Source organism: Poecilia latipinna, unplaced genomic scaffold (genome assembly GCF_001443285.1).
Source record: "Poecilia latipinna isolate Pla-1442-1.1 unplaced genomic scaffold, P_latipinna-1.0 Scaffold1202, whole genome shotgun sequence".
NCBI lineage: Eukaryota > Metazoa > Chordata > Actinopteri > Cyprinodontiformes > Poeciliidae > Poecilia > Poecilia latipinna.
In genome coordinates, this window is record NW_015113818.1 from 32925 (window position 1) to 48397 (window position 15473).

Here is a 15473-nt window from a genome sequence, read left to right on the forward strand (position 1 = left end):
AAGGTCAGGAAAAAGCTTTAATTAAGGAAAAAACATAGTGCAAGAGACGAAAGTAATTTAGCTATGCTAGCTTGACTATGACAACCGTAACATGTAGATGTGCTGTGGAATTTGGTTTTTGGTTTAGTTATAAATTAAAAGAGGTGACTAAAACACACAAACTCTGACAGATCATCAGTGGAGCTGTGCTGTGTTAGATTAGCTAATAGCACCAGCAGCTAATGTACCACTGATGTGTTAGATTAGCTAATATCATTGGTAGCTTTGTGTTTATTCCACAACAATTCGAATAAACCTTGTGGTTCCTGAGATGTAAGGAATTCCTCAAGGCTGTGTCTTTGGCCACAGTAATCTTTTATTTATTCTGCTAACTGAGACATTATTTAACCAGAAAAATTTTCCTTTCCATCTCTTTGAAGTAGCCGTTTCAGTATAAAATTAAATTTTCCCAAATGTAAAAATGATATGCACCTCGGAAAGAAAATAACATTCATGCTGCATGTCCTTCAAACTCCTAATCCAACAACCACCGGACTGAAGTGTCTCTACTGAGCCACAGAAATCGGCCTGACATGATCAGCTGCCGGAGCTCAGGTCTTGTGAATCAGACAGGAAGCAAAAACTCTCTGTTTTCCTCTGATTCGAACACGTTTCCGTCTCGTCTCCGTTCGAGTGGATTTAACCGAGCATTTCGGAAGCAGAAAACAACATAATCGTTTCACGTCCCTGTGTTTTCACCAAAGCTGGGTCAAAATGTCAACTGAAATCCCCGTGGGAATTACAAACATCCGCAGCATTTCCAGGAAGTCCCAACAGATTGCTAACAATGCCAGCTTGTTGTCTTATTGCTGTTTCCTGCATATGTGATCAGAAGGTGTTTATACGGCTTCATGAAAACTGACGTTTCTTGCAAAACGTTTAGTTTTCGTCCCATTACCTCGGCAGAATGTGTGACTCCTTGTTCCTGTCTGTGCAGTTCCTCCATCGCTATCGGTCTTCCAGCAGTCCTTCAACGCCACAGCCGACTACCAGGAGTCAGTCACCTTCACTTGCATCACTTCAGGATCTCCTGATCCTCTGGTCACATGGCACAGGTAATGCCTTTTATACTTTCTGTTCATAGAAAAGAATTGAAACAGAAAAAAAAAAAAAAACTTAGCATATAAAGTAAAGGAAAGTAATCAATTTTCTTTTCCTTTAAGAGTGAATATTCAGCATTGCCTCTGATTGAAATATTGTAATATGGCTCGTAATTATGATATTCTGCTCCACATCATCAAACTTGCCATCAAATTTAGCCAGTTCTTTATGATCCTGAAAATATTTAAAATTTACTTCAGATGTGTCTATTTCTCATAAAGTTTTCTTTTTTTTTTTTTAAGCATTTTCCAGGAAATACGCCATTTTGATTTGATCCAACAACCTTCCACTATGCCCAGGGTTTCCCCCAGCGTATTATAAGCCTGGCAGGCCACCAGGCTTTACTTGGGCCCCTACCAGGCTTAGCATTGTTAATTTTTTAGGTTTTTTTTTTTTTTTTTTAATAATTGCCATTTTTTAAGACTTTATAGGTGGTGTTTAGGTATTAATCTTCCAAAATCGTATAACTATCAGGTGATATTTTCAAATTTCCTGCCAACTTTAAACATTCTTAACTCAAAAACATGGCCGCCAGCCGTAGCGCCCTGAGCTCTGGGCTTACCAAGTTTTCTGGGGGAAACCCTGCATGTCATTTAAAGTTCATGAACATAAACTGAATCCGTACGGTTTCTATTATCACGCTTGTCTTTTACCCATAAGTCACACACTCTAGATTCAGTATTTTCAGTTGCAGACAACAAAGATATCATGTCGCAGCTCTAATTAAGGAATCTGCAATCCGCCCTCACACATCACCTCCAACAGCTGCAGAAAAAGATCAAATGTCAAACAGCAGCAGTGCGAGAATTTGCACCAGAAGTAGTTGACTCTCTGCTATCCACTCTTCTCTCCAACATCCAGCAATTAGCTCGCTCCCACTCAGCAGGCAATTGTGACAAGCTCTTTGCACCTGGGCATCTGTTGATAGCACTTTATGGGGATTCAATTGTAGGTCATATTGTTTTCCCTGCACCATCTTTTTTCTGTTTTCTGTCATTCTGCCTTTCGTCTAAACGGAGCACAGAGGCGGTGTTTCCTGCAACTATTTTCATCGCTGCGAACTGTAAAGATGTCACAAACAGTTGTAACTGTGACACGCTTCGCTGCTCCGGCGGGTTTCTCTGCGACTTGTTTTACACGCGGTGCCAAAGTGAACAGAAATCGATGGTTCTCTGGAAGAAAACAGTCAAAAAAATGAAGCGTTCTTTAGAAACTCACTGCAGGCGAGATTTAATTTGATGGAAATGGTTAAAATATCAAAAGCTGTAACTTTTTCTTTCCTTTTTTCCACATTTTTAGGCACTAATAGCAAAGACGCATCAATCCTTTTAACAAATTCACCTTTTACCACATTAGAATAATCACATTAGAAAATCCAACCTTTACTTTGAGTCGACTAATTAAGTGCAAGAATTTGCAGGGTTTTAGCACCTACACTAGTAATAATTTACACATGAAACCTCTTTTGTCAAAAGGACAACATTTAATCTTCTCCGGTGATATTTGGAAATATTTGAGCATGCATTATGTGATCTTTAACCATTTCTCTCACCCTCTCTCCATCTCATCAAACTTGTGTTCAGGATTCAAGTTTAAGATTCATAACTGCTGTTGAAGAAATTAAAAAATACATTTGTTTGTTTATTTAAATGAATTTAAGTCTCCTGATACGTCAATTAATCTTTGAAAATAATCCACTCCATTTAACAATTTCGTAATAATCTTCGACATGTTATGAGTAAAGTCCATTTTTATATTTGTGATGGTAGGACAGAACCAGTTTATTGCTTGCAGATGAAATTAAATGCTAATTTTAGCAACTTTGCAACCAGAAAATGTTGCTCTATTGTCCCAACTTTGAGCTTTGAGTCTGGTGAGTTTTTTGGTTAAAACATGTTTGTTTTTCATTCAGTGGGTAGAAAATGCAGAAATATTAACTCAAGTAAGAGCAGAAATACTAAATAATAAAATTGCTGAAATAAAAATACTCCTAAAAGTAAATTTCTCCTAAAAAGGTACTCAAGTAAACGTAACTCTGCCGTTAATGGATGACAGTCTGACTCAGTGACAGATTAATATTGCTGGTTTGAATCCGGTCACCTCAGGCTATATAGCATAAAATTTAATCTTTTGGTTTTTATTTTCCTTTTTATACTCCAGCCTCTCCCATAAAATCTGACTTGTTAACTTCTACTGAAAAATAAAAGGCTCTGAAAAAATATTTGGGCTCGGTCCTGTGGATGTCATCACTCTGCGGCTTGTTTGACTGCCGCTAATCCAGGTGCTACATATTCTGCTCCACATTAGTATTCCAATAATCAAATAAAAGCCATTTTAGCGGTAGATAATCAGCAGGCCCACTGACTGGAACAGTGGAGGTGTGTTTCCAGCCTGCAGGTCGCTCACACTCTTCACCAGCAAACAGAGAAAACGTCTTTGACGCCAACAACAAATCACAACCCAATTTAGTTTCTGCTTCTGATCTCGCGCCTCCCAGCATATTCCAGCCTCACAGCTGCATTTCCTGTCAGAGTGAGGCTTCACCTCGTCCGCTGAGCATCTTTGGTAATAGACTATCTGTCAGCAGTCAGTCAGTGTAATGACATCCACTGCTGCGGCGCGTCCTAGACTGTCCACCGCTACGATGACGCCTCTCTTCATTTCCTCTCCGCCTCGTAAAGTTATTATTACTTTGCTTTGGTGATTCCTCCGCCGACTTTAAATGAGGTTTTTCCTACAAGACGAGAAGGTTGGCTTTGTTTAGAAACACATATAGCTCTATACATATAGATTCAACTACACATGTAGGTAAGTTTTAGGCTTGTCCAGATGGAAATACATATTAGTTTACATGCATCCAGCTATGCTGAAAAAATTAAGTTTACCCTCCTTTAATTGTTTTGTTTTAGTGACGAAATATTTTTTAAAATCTAATGTTAGAAGGTTTTTATGCATTTATTAAAATCTGAACTTGAGTACTGTTATTTATGAAACAAAAATAGAAAAGCTTTGTGTGAAAAATTATCCATAATTCATCAGCTTATAGAACCACCTGTTTTATATAATTGGTTGAGTTCATTAAGGTTGGATAATAAATCAATCAATAGATAATGCAACTGTTAGATTAATCAATAATTTCACTGAAATTATCCAGAAACGCACAGCATTCTGGGAAATGTAGGCAGAGGAAAGACTTTAGTCGCTCAACCTCATGGCTAGCTAAGCTACATTGGTGGAAACAACTAACTCTCTCACTCCATGGTTACCTAGCAACTCACTCATGCTTTGGTTACCTAGCAACAACCTACTGAGCAGTTTCATGTTTCATCACTGTGTCTTATGATGCTGCGTTCACACCAAACGGGATTTGAACGTCTGGTTTACATTCAAAGTCTATGTGGAGGCGTGTCGAGGGTGTGATTGAAGCATTTCGAGCGTCTGAGGCTGGAGTTGGAAAATCTGAACTTTCGCCTCTCAACGCAGAGCATCAACCAATCAGAGAGTCTCCTCTATGTAACGTAGTGACCTGTAGTTGGTACAAAAACAGCGCTGACTGCGACCGTCGTCAGCGCCCAGCTAGCTTGTGAAACTCACAAAACCTCTGAATTATCTGGTGAATTCAAACATGTCCGATGGCCACATCTTATCAATTTCAGTAAAGAAAACCCAGACACTCTCAATATTTCATCCGCCATTGTTCAAAGTAACTGGGAGACAAAAAAAGGCAAGAGACTCATCCTAACACGTCATTATCAGCTGTTGACGTTGTTTGTTCAATAAAAACTGAACAGAAAAAGTTCGGCAGAGACATCTGGGCCGTTGTGACAGCAGAAGCTTTTCACTACATAATATTTTGGTGCAGCTCTCTCAATCTCATTCCCCATAATACAGAGAGACTGGTAACGGGAAACAACGGCTTGTCCCAACAAACGTCTAGAGCGATTTTGACACATCTGATGCTCATCTAGAGCAAAATGTCAAATACACACGCGTGTTTTTGACGTGCAAAACATGTTTGCTGTGATTGCAACATTGCTGCTTAAAAGTAAAAACAACACACTCTGGTTGAAACCAAAAAGGTCATAGCATCAGTTTGTCAGAAAGTCAGATATTTAAAACAAAAAACAAATAATTACCAACATCGACTGAGATGAAACACTTTTACTGCGATACGTTTTTCAGCCGTATCGAAATAGTTTGTAGACATGTGGACAGAATATGCTTCAGGAACGTCATTTATATCTCGTCCAAAAAAGTTTTGAGATCATTCACTCAGTGACTCATTTTATGATGTTTTTGTCTAAATCTGCTCCAGAAATTTGACATTTTCCCCCCCATAAAATCCGAGTCTTACCCCTGTGGATTACACGGCTGGTTAAACAGCCACAAATAAACAAGCGGGGGAGGCAGCAAACCTGCTTCTCACCATTGTGCTTCTGCTTGGAAGCCTTAATATAGACATGGATCAATTTAGCTGCTTGTTTCTTTCCCCCTGATTAATTTTCCAACAGAGTCCAATGTGAAAAGACATTAAGTCAGCAGAGCTTTCAGTGCGTCAGAGGAGCGATTTTAGAAAGTGCTGCAGTCCAGAGGTGACTGTAGACAAATTTGAGAGAGGATATTTTTGTTTTATGAAGTGCAGAAGGTCTGAAGGTGTTAGTTTGTGTTTGTGCAGGAAGGGGCAGCAGCTGGAGCCTTCAGAGAAGTACATTTTCAGCCAGCTGGAGGGCGGACGCAGCATGCTGACCATCCGAAACATCCGGCAGGCTGACGGAGGAACGTTCTCCTGCAAGGCCTCCAACAAGGCCGGCTTCCAGGAGAGAGAGCTTCTGCTCAAAGTGTTCGGTGAGAAGTCAACAGTCACTAAATCTGCAATGTGTCCATGTGTTAGAAACCAGTAAAAATCTTTACGTTGCCTCCTCAAGTGAATGAGATAAAAATGTATTAACCAAAAGAGTTGATTGGTTATTCAGAGTGTTAATAAAATAACAAGAACTAGTTTTAAATTTAGTTAATCTGGGTTCAAATGAACTGATTCACTGTCTGAAGATTCTGAATTTATATGTAATTTGCAAAATGTTCAGATTTTTTTTACAAAGTGCATTTTATTCTTGTCAAATTTCCACAGCAGTTAATTTTTATTATTAGTTTATTTTTGTCCTTTTGTTATTCTTCACTCAAAACAGTAATAATGAATGACTGCGACAAAAATGGAGAAGAAGCACTTTTTAAATACTTCTGCAGTCCAAATATATATACATAATATATAATTTTGGTCATAAACAGGGTAAACACCACAATGTTCCTCTTTAATGAAAAGAAAATTAGTTACAAAATCTTCAATCTTTTAAATTAAGAATTGGCTACTTGCCTGTATGTTGGCATAAGGGGAAACTTAAAACTAACAAGATTTATCTGCAGTTTTATTGCTGCGTCTTCATACATAAGTAGTAAAACAGGAGTGGAAAATAACTATTAATTGCATCTATTAAACTTGTTAAGATAACGATCACCTGTTGGAGTCTTTGTTAGTGTTGCTCGTACAAATGACGCAAAGTCTTCTGGAGAGAAATGTTGAGGGCACAGATTAGGTCCGACTCTTCGTCTTTGTTTTATGTAGGAAATTATCCAGATTCACTTCACTTTTTTCTTTCTGTTTTAAATTACAGCTAACAGTGACACAGTGTGACATTATTTAAAATTACACCAGTCAAACGCAATATGATAAAGTTAGTAGGAAAATTACAGAATATTTAGGCTAACATGTTCAACTAATCGTGGGTCACTTTAAAGTTTGAGATGAAAACCTTCTTTTAGTTTAAAGTTCTTAAGAATGTGAGCGCCACTCATTTAAGTTCCAAAATATTTTTCACAAATTAGCTAAAAATTAAAAAACAGGCAGTTTAACTGCTTCAAACTCATGTTTTTGTGTTCCTTTTTTCCCAGATATTAGTGCAAACCTTTATTTTTTACTTATATTAATGTATTTGAAAAAACATAGGAGTTTAAATCAAATAGGCTGCATAAGGCCAACTTTATTGTTATTTATTAATCAACCATACAAACTAAAATAGAGTAATTCTTTTTTCCTTTCCTGTTATCTGGTGTATCTCCAGCAAATCCAGATGTAATAGCATATCCATTACAGTGAGGAGTGTTTTATGTCCATCCATAAAGTTTTATGGTGAGGATGCTCACAATCTTCTTTTATGCTAAAACGGTTTTTCAAAACCATCAGAGTCCAAAAATGGCCGCCAGCCCACACCACCACCAACGGCTGCTGCAAAGAAATATCTCATTTATCGTTTCAAATTTCGACCAGTTCACATAAATACAAAAAAAAAAATCAATTTCTAATTTCATGAACCTGCTGGCTATTTGCTCTGATATTCCTCTCGCGGAAATATGTGGAGAAACGCTGGTTCGTCAAAATGCGCATTTTAATGGGGGAAAGCTAAGCAGCAGGGAGGAGCTCTCCTTTTTGACTGCACTGTAGGGAAATGCTGTTGTAAGTTAGTTTTATTACTCCTGACCGCAAAGGCGGAAAGAAAACGGGTCATTTACTGTAAATTAGACGAGATATTTGCAGGTGTGTGCGCTTTTTGTTCACCATAATAATCTGACATACCCTACACCGTTAAATTCGTTTCTGAGCACTTTCTGTGGATGTTTGAGTTCTCCTTATTCTTATTCCACATGTGTAGACGTTAGCGCTGACATCTGGGCGCAGAGTTTCTTCTGAAGCAGCCCTTGAGCTGTAAATGAGAGCGTTCTGTCAGTCTTCAGGGATTATTCCAGCTCGTCTTGCTTTCAGGCTCCTGAGTCGTGTGTGTCTGAAAGAAACAAATCCACACAGTGAGGGAACATCTACATGCACAACACCTCTGGGTTAGACATGCCAGCAGCGTGGCTTCAGGGATGTCTCAGTTCCCACCTCAACTTGGTCCATGCTGAAACTTACTAAAATATTATGCAGATAAAAAAAAATTACGTTAGCAACTTGTTAACTTTTTCTTCAGGCTGAAAATATTACCTGCAGGTTTGGATTGTTCGATTACTAATGTGATTTATTTCACAACCAACTGAAATAAGACAAGACTTTGTTTTTATTTTCAAAAATAACAGTTATCCTAAAACTCAACATTTTACATGCTAACATGTTAGCATGCTAGCATTAAGTGCAATTTACTCAAATATAGCAGGTGTATTTATTTCAACAATTCTTTGCTTGTTTCTCTAGAGATAAATACCTTCCAGTTAAATGGGAATGGTAATGAGAATTAGCTCAAATTGCTAGGTTAAAGCTAGCTAAACTACATCAGTTGCGAACATATTAATCAACTAATGAAACATATTCAAATTATATGCTGATTAAATTAACTATTAACTTTTTCTTCAGGCTGAGCAAATTAAAATAAATTTGGATTGTTCAATTACTAAGTTTTATTTCACAACAAACTGAAATAAGACAAGATTTCATGGCTTTGTTTTATGATTTTGCTACAGCTACATCTTTTGTCTTTCATTCTTAGCCTAAAACCAAACATTTTTCAAGCTAACATGTTAGCATGGTAGCATTAACTGAGTTTGCCCAAATACAGCAAGAACTGCAGGTTTATTTATTGCAGTGATTATTTCCTCTTTTTTCTAGAGATTAATGTTTTTCAGTTTAAAGTGAATGATAATGAGAATGTTTAAAAATTAACTTGTTTTTAATGTCAAGATGGGAAATTGAGAAGCTAGCTGTTAGCGTTGTTAGCTTAGCAGGTCTCTCTTGTAAATAAGCCATCCTCAAGAGATTCTACTGTATAAATCAAGGTTTAATATTATTAATATTCGATTGAAACATTAATCTACATCAAATTTTAACCGGTTACCCAACTAGTGAAACTTATTCAAATTTTATGCTGATAAAAATTAAAATCTGTTAGCAACCTGCTAATTTTTTCTCCATGCTGAGAAAATTGAAAGGAAGATTTGCATAGTTTGATTACTAATGAAGTAAGACATAAAATCTTTTTTTAATGATTTTACTAAAGCTCCTTTTGCCTAATTTTCTCACTGTAGCATGTTAGCATGCTAGCAATACATGAGGCATTGCTGCACGCTCGAATATAGCAAACATTTGAACATTTAACCCAACAATAAATCAAATACAATCAGTTCCTGTGGTGATGTTTATTGGATTAAAGTCCAGATACTATAATTTCAGGAACTTGGGATAACTACGCCATCATCTTGTCCTTAAAAAGTTTCCTTAATTAGCCGGAAATGTAGATTTTTGATGTTACAAGATGAAGGAATGATTTTGTCAGTTTTAGACTCAAAAGATTTTACTTCATTTTTCTGTTAGAGTAGAAAATGATGCACTTCTCTTTATACAGGTAGGTGTGTCTCTCTTTATATTTATGTCCACTGGACTCAATTAGCAGTAAGATGCAGAAAGGTAGACGCACCACGGCTCAGTTTCAGGAGGAATTACAAAGGATCTGAATATTAAATGCACTGCTAGGATTTATTTTCTTCCCCCAGCAGCAATCAGGAGAAATTCATCATAGTGGCTTGGGAAATTTATCTCTGCAGACAAAATCAGAGTGTTCTGCCACTTTTTCTCTTACGGTTTCGCCAGTGGTGCGTGAAATACAATATCTGGTTTTCACATCACGACATTGTTCTCGCTTCTTCTTTTTTTCCTAATGAGTGGAAACATGACACACAATCCAAGGATCAGCATAAGACAAAAGAGCAAGGAAAGTAAACAACATCAGTTTTCAGCGGTTTTAAATAAACCGAAAAATGTAGATGATGTAGCAGAACGGGCCCAGCGGTGGCTTTTATCATTAGAGCCTGTTGGCTATTAGCGGTGGATCCAGGAGGGAGAATCTGTGCTGACATTTGTTTTATGGATCTGCTCGGCTAAAACAACAAACAACACGCATTAGGCCAATCCGATGCAGCAAGTTGAACATTTTTGCTTCCTGATGCCTGTCTGTGGGTGGGATAAGAGCTTTATGTAACATCAAAACTTCCAACAGAGACGGTAAAAATAAAACTCATCTGAAAACAGCAGCTTTTTCCAGCTTTAATTGTGCAATTTTAAACACTCACACTGCGTGTTTATGTTACTTTCTTGTCTTTTTGACACATAAAGAGCATTTTCTAGTGGCTTACGTCATCCATATAATAATGTAATGCCTGGCTTCTAACTGATATAATAAACTGTAATTATAGTGGTAAAGGGAGTCGTAATCAAACCGGCTGGATGATGAAGCTTTCAACACTTTTTTCTGCTTTATGTCAGAAGATGGAAGCAAAAACATGCAGTGAAAGGAGAGCAGTCTTTCAGTTGATCAGATTTAACGTCAGACTTCGACTGTTTCTGCTTTTTTTTTTTCCATCTAATGCATTTTATGTTCCAGTAATAACCAGAGATTCAGACACAGTGTGGGTTTTAAAAGGTTAAAGTCTATTAAATATTGGAGATGAATGTTTTTGACTAAAGTAGGATCTACAAGGTTTAAAGTAGAAAGAAAAATTAAATATTTTTACCAGACAAGATCTCAAGAGTATGGGGTTGTTATAAAAAGATGTTTTATTGAAATTATTTCAGCCTTTATTTATTTGTTTCAGTCAGGCTTAAGTACTTTTATAAAGTCTAACATTTTTACAGAAACTATTCATTGTAGTGTCTTTTGTTTGTTTAACTTTGTAATTTCTGTAATGTGCTGCACAAAAAAAAAACGTAAAAAGTCTTTACGATAATCCAAAACTTTGAAGGTCGTTTAATTCTCGACTCTTCTCATCAAAATGCATCTCGGCTCTCTCTCATTTAGGCCTGAAATATTGCAGATAATTCTTTATTAATAACGTTCCCAGCAGAGGGATCTTGATGAATGGGACGTTTTCCATGTAATGTTTTCACAATGAGGGGAATCTGAGGCAGAGCAGCTCCACATGCGCTGATGATGAAGAGCTCACTCACTACATCGGCCATTCAAACCTTTCACTGTGTGTATTTTGTGTGTTTCTAAGAGCTGCGAAAGTTTTAAAAGCTTTTAGAAAGTGTAATAGATGTGGCCAATCATCCTGAGTGCCCCACGCGTCTCCCTCTTAGCAGAAATCATCCCAGCAGCCATTTGGTCTCATTATGAAGCCTTAAAGTGAGTCGGTCAATTGTTTAAGGTAATTTTGACTTGTTTTCTCCGTGATCTTTTGTCGTTGAATAAAAATAGCTCTAAAGCTGGTTTGTGCTGTTATTTGAGAACCGATACTTGATGCTGAATGAGCTCCAAATTGTTCTGATTTGGCTTTAAAGAGTGAGATTTAGGAAATTATCCCCATTGCCAAGCAGATATACAATATGTGAATATCATGAAAAGCTCATAGAAATGTTTGCAGCCTTTAATTCTTCAGAAAAATATAATATTGCACTTCTGCAAAGCTTTGTGAAGGATTTGGGTTGTTGTAAATGAATATTTTAGCAATCTATCGATTATTCTTACAGGTATTTTTAAAAATTGCTAAAATGAAGCTAAATCTAACATAATAACAGTGTTACCATTGGATATCAACAGCAGTCCATTTTTTTCATATTTGAGCATCTCTAATAGTTACTTTTCTGTAGTTTTGAAAATTAACCTGTAACAAGAACAGCTCACTTTCTAAATTAACCTGAAGAAAAGTTGCACAAATGATATTCTGAGGCAAGCTCACAAATACACTTATAAAAATTGATTTGATTTCATTTTTGTTATTTATTTCAAACAGGTTTTTAAAAACAAGAAAACAAGCAAACAGTAGAAAACGTGCATAAATAAGCAGGAACAAAAACATGGTTTACTATTACCTTTCTGTTTGAAAGGAGTAGGAAGAAGTGAACACTTATTTAATCCTATCTTTTAGTTTATGTTTTCATCTTCAGTCAGTCTAATAGATGAACTCTCACTTTGCTCAGCCACTTAAAGCTTTTTTGTCCATGTTAGCGACAGGATTTGGCTCCTTTGTCATACATGAAAACAAAACTAACAGCTCTATCGTCATGATGCGCTCCACCAATCATTTGTTGAGATCAAGATGGTGGTTCATTTGTTTTCCGGTTCGTCCGTAAAACTATACTTACGTTAATCATCTGCTGCGCAGCCACCCGCCGCGCACTTCACCGCTGTTCGCTCTGAACACCGGCCACCAGGCAACAGCTCCAGGCGGAGAAAAGCTGCCATACTCAGTCAGTTTAAGGATGCCTGTTGGTCCCCAGAAAGACAATAAAAACCCGGATATTATCATCAATCAATAAAATCCCCCAGGAACAAACTTAAAAATTGGACGTTATGTTGCTAACACTTAGCTTTCATCAACAACTCAAGCGGAAGTGAGAGCGCTGCGCAGCATGAGTAATCACTAAAAGGTGTGCTAAATAAAACATAGTTTAACAAAGCTTCGAAGCAGATACATTTTACTCAAGGAATTTTAATAATTGAGATACTCGAGTCATTCCAGGAATCGTTTCAGCCCTATAAAGGAACAGAATTTAGAATATAGTGAAAATGCTTCCAGAATTTCAGCATTTTTAAGGAATATATGGCCTCAGAAAAGCTGTTTCTAGGATAACTTTTTGTTCTGGTTTAGTAAAATCAAACTTTTCCATCATTTCCACCATTCAGACATACAACTTTTTGTTTTTGTTGAAGAAACTTTTGCTTCTGTCGGTACCACAGAGCACATCTCCACTGCCAGATGGCAGCAGCGTAAAAAGGTGGTTTCTGTGCAGCTTTTCTAATCCTGCTGCAGGGTTTCTGTGTTTTCTCCTGCCAGTTTGAGATGTTTCTCTGTCGCTGTTTTCTAATTAAAAGATGACTAACTGGCTCTGAATTTCACCTGTAAAAACCTTTGAGCGTCCAAACCCTTGATGTCGCTGCATCTTTTCTAACTTCATTTATTTCCTTCTGTAGCATTAGCAAAAATTTAATCACCAACAAGAAACTTATCCACTAATTCTGGCTGGATTTTTCCTTTGGGATTGGGATTTTATTTAAATTCTGCAACAAGCTTAGTTTTTAGCCATAATTCACTTTTTTTTTCAAATATAATGGTAAAAATTTGGACTTAAGTCTCCAACTTTTGGAGTTGAACCACCAAGAGTTGAGACATCGAGGATTGTAATGTTAGATATTCAGATTAGGACATTTTTGGTGTTTAAACTATTTTTTTTTTAAATGCAATTTATTCATTCAGTTGCTATACATAATTAATTAGCATTTAATGGACTGGTCAAGATGATTTGTCAGTGCTGTAAAAATGTATTTACATCCTTACTAATTTCTTCCTTTTTATTTATTTTTTGTTTCAAATCATCAAAACAAATGTTAATATAAAAGTTAACCTGAAGAAACAAAATGACGCAAGTTCACCTGTGAATGGCTCCAAAAACAGTTTCTGGAGTGGCCTAGTCAAAGTCCAGACTTCAAATGCAATTCAGATTTAGATTATCTTTATTGTCATTCAACATAACAGAACGAAATTATGATTCATATTAGGTCACAAACAGAAACCAGCTGGACAAACTATAAAATAATATAAAAAGAAGAACAGAATAAGTGGAGGTTTTATACATATAAGTGAAATATGTGCAATATGTTTTGTACAAAACATGTTTTGTACATGTTTAGCAAAGGCTAAACATGTGCAAAACATGTTTAGCCTTTGCATGGCATTAATACCAATATTACTTTACTGTAATTGCAATTATTGCTGAAAAATGTTAATATTTGCATCTATTTAACACCAATTTCTTAATAATTAAGTCAAAGTTGTTCCAATTCTAAGTAATTTAATAAAAACTGATCCTTCAGCCCTTCTGTAAACGGATCTACATGTTTGCTCTTCTCCACCGTCTCAGGCTGGTATTTACCCACAAACCCGTTTCCGTCCTCAGATCATTGATCTGTTTACTGAAGTTGCTGGGAGGTAAAATAATGCAGGAGTGTGTTGGTGTGTACGTGTGTGTGACCCTCGTGTTTTGACAAGCTCTCCAAATCCCCAGCGATGGCTCCTCCACCCCGAGGCTAGCATGCTAACGTGAAATTGCCAGAACAGTCCCAGGACTCCGCCTCCGAGCGCCGCTAAAAGCCTTCGGCTCACCGTTTCCTGTTCGCTTCCTCGTTTCCTTTCGGATTTGATGCCACGCTACGTCTTAGCCGCCTGCTAAGGATTTACATGGAGAGAGTAATCCATGATTCATGTAGCACGCGTCGCGCCCTTGACATGCATCAGGGCGTGCTTGGTGCACCTTATCAGGTGGAAGCAAGGAGGGACCGGCCCTCTGTGGCTTTGCAGCACTTATCTGCTCTTAGTGCGTCAAAAGCAAATCACACGGTGTTGGAGAGGAGTCTTCCCAGACAAAAATTTATATTTATTCAAAGAAACACCAAGGTTTGTGCCTCAAAACTTCACCGAAGTCGGTTTTCTGTCGCCGTTGAATCAATGCAAAAAGGGACAAGAGGTCATCGTACCCCACTACATCAAAGCTGTGAGGTGTGACTGCGGTGAACAAATGATCTTGGCCTATATCGTCAGTGCAAAGTCATGCATCAGCTCCGTGTCTAAACCCCGCGGTATCGCCTTCATCTACTCTACTTTACGAGTTGCAGCACACACTTGACAGTTTCACTCCTGCTTCCTCTGTCCTTCCTCTCTGCTCTTTCTTCTCTAATTTATTTCTCTCGTCCTCTGCGGCCGGCCGGCAGTCCAGCCCCACATCACCCAGCTGAAGAACGTGACAGCCGTGGAGGGCAGCGCCGTGATGATCACCTGCGTGGCCGAGGGCGAGCCTCTGCCTGACATCTCCTGGAGGAGAGCCAGCGACGGACAGACCTTCGTGGACGGAGACAAGGTAGACGCTGCCAGAAAGTCCATCTGGCTCTCTGTCTGTGTGTGTGTGTTGTTTGCTGCGTCACACACCAAGCGGTCGACTTTAAGTTGTGTAAAACAAATGGGGCATAAGTTAGAAGGGGTGAGGAGGAAGTTGGCCAAGTTTTCACACCAAACAGAGAAATTCCAGTGACTCTAAGAGAGCTTACGTTTTGATTTTTCTTCTTCAAAATTACCAAAACAAATATTCTACGTTGATGCTGTAAAAGTCGTCCTACATGGTTTCACTCAACATTTTAAAAACTACAACCTTGAAAGTGTAACTAAACATTAAATACATCCAGAAAAGTGGGCGGAGCCAAGAGGCAAGGGGGGGGGGGGGGGCCAAGTGTGGGAAATCAGAGGAGGGGCAAAATGGCGGATACTTATAAATGTTCTTGCTACATTAAGCCTCTTTCCAGACACCT

The 15473-nt window shown here is 37.8% G+C and overlaps 1 protein-coding gene across 1 annotated transcript in view; it reads left to right on the plus strand.

Moving 5' to 3' along the window:
- Positions 1-15473, plus strand: part of ncam2 (neural cell adhesion molecule 2) — a gene marked incomplete at its 5' end in the record, with an annotated part of 79985 nt that overhangs the window by 27187 nt on the left and 37325 nt on the right. Inside the window, 3 exons of the mRNA XM_015053791.1 lie at positions 977-1094; positions 5816-5985; positions 14883-15028. Of these exons, the coding sequence (XP_014909277.1) occupies positions 977-1094; positions 5816-5985; positions 14883-15028 (434 nt within the window). The remainder of the gene's footprint in view (positions 1-976; positions 1095-5815; positions 5986-14882; positions 15029-15473) is intronic.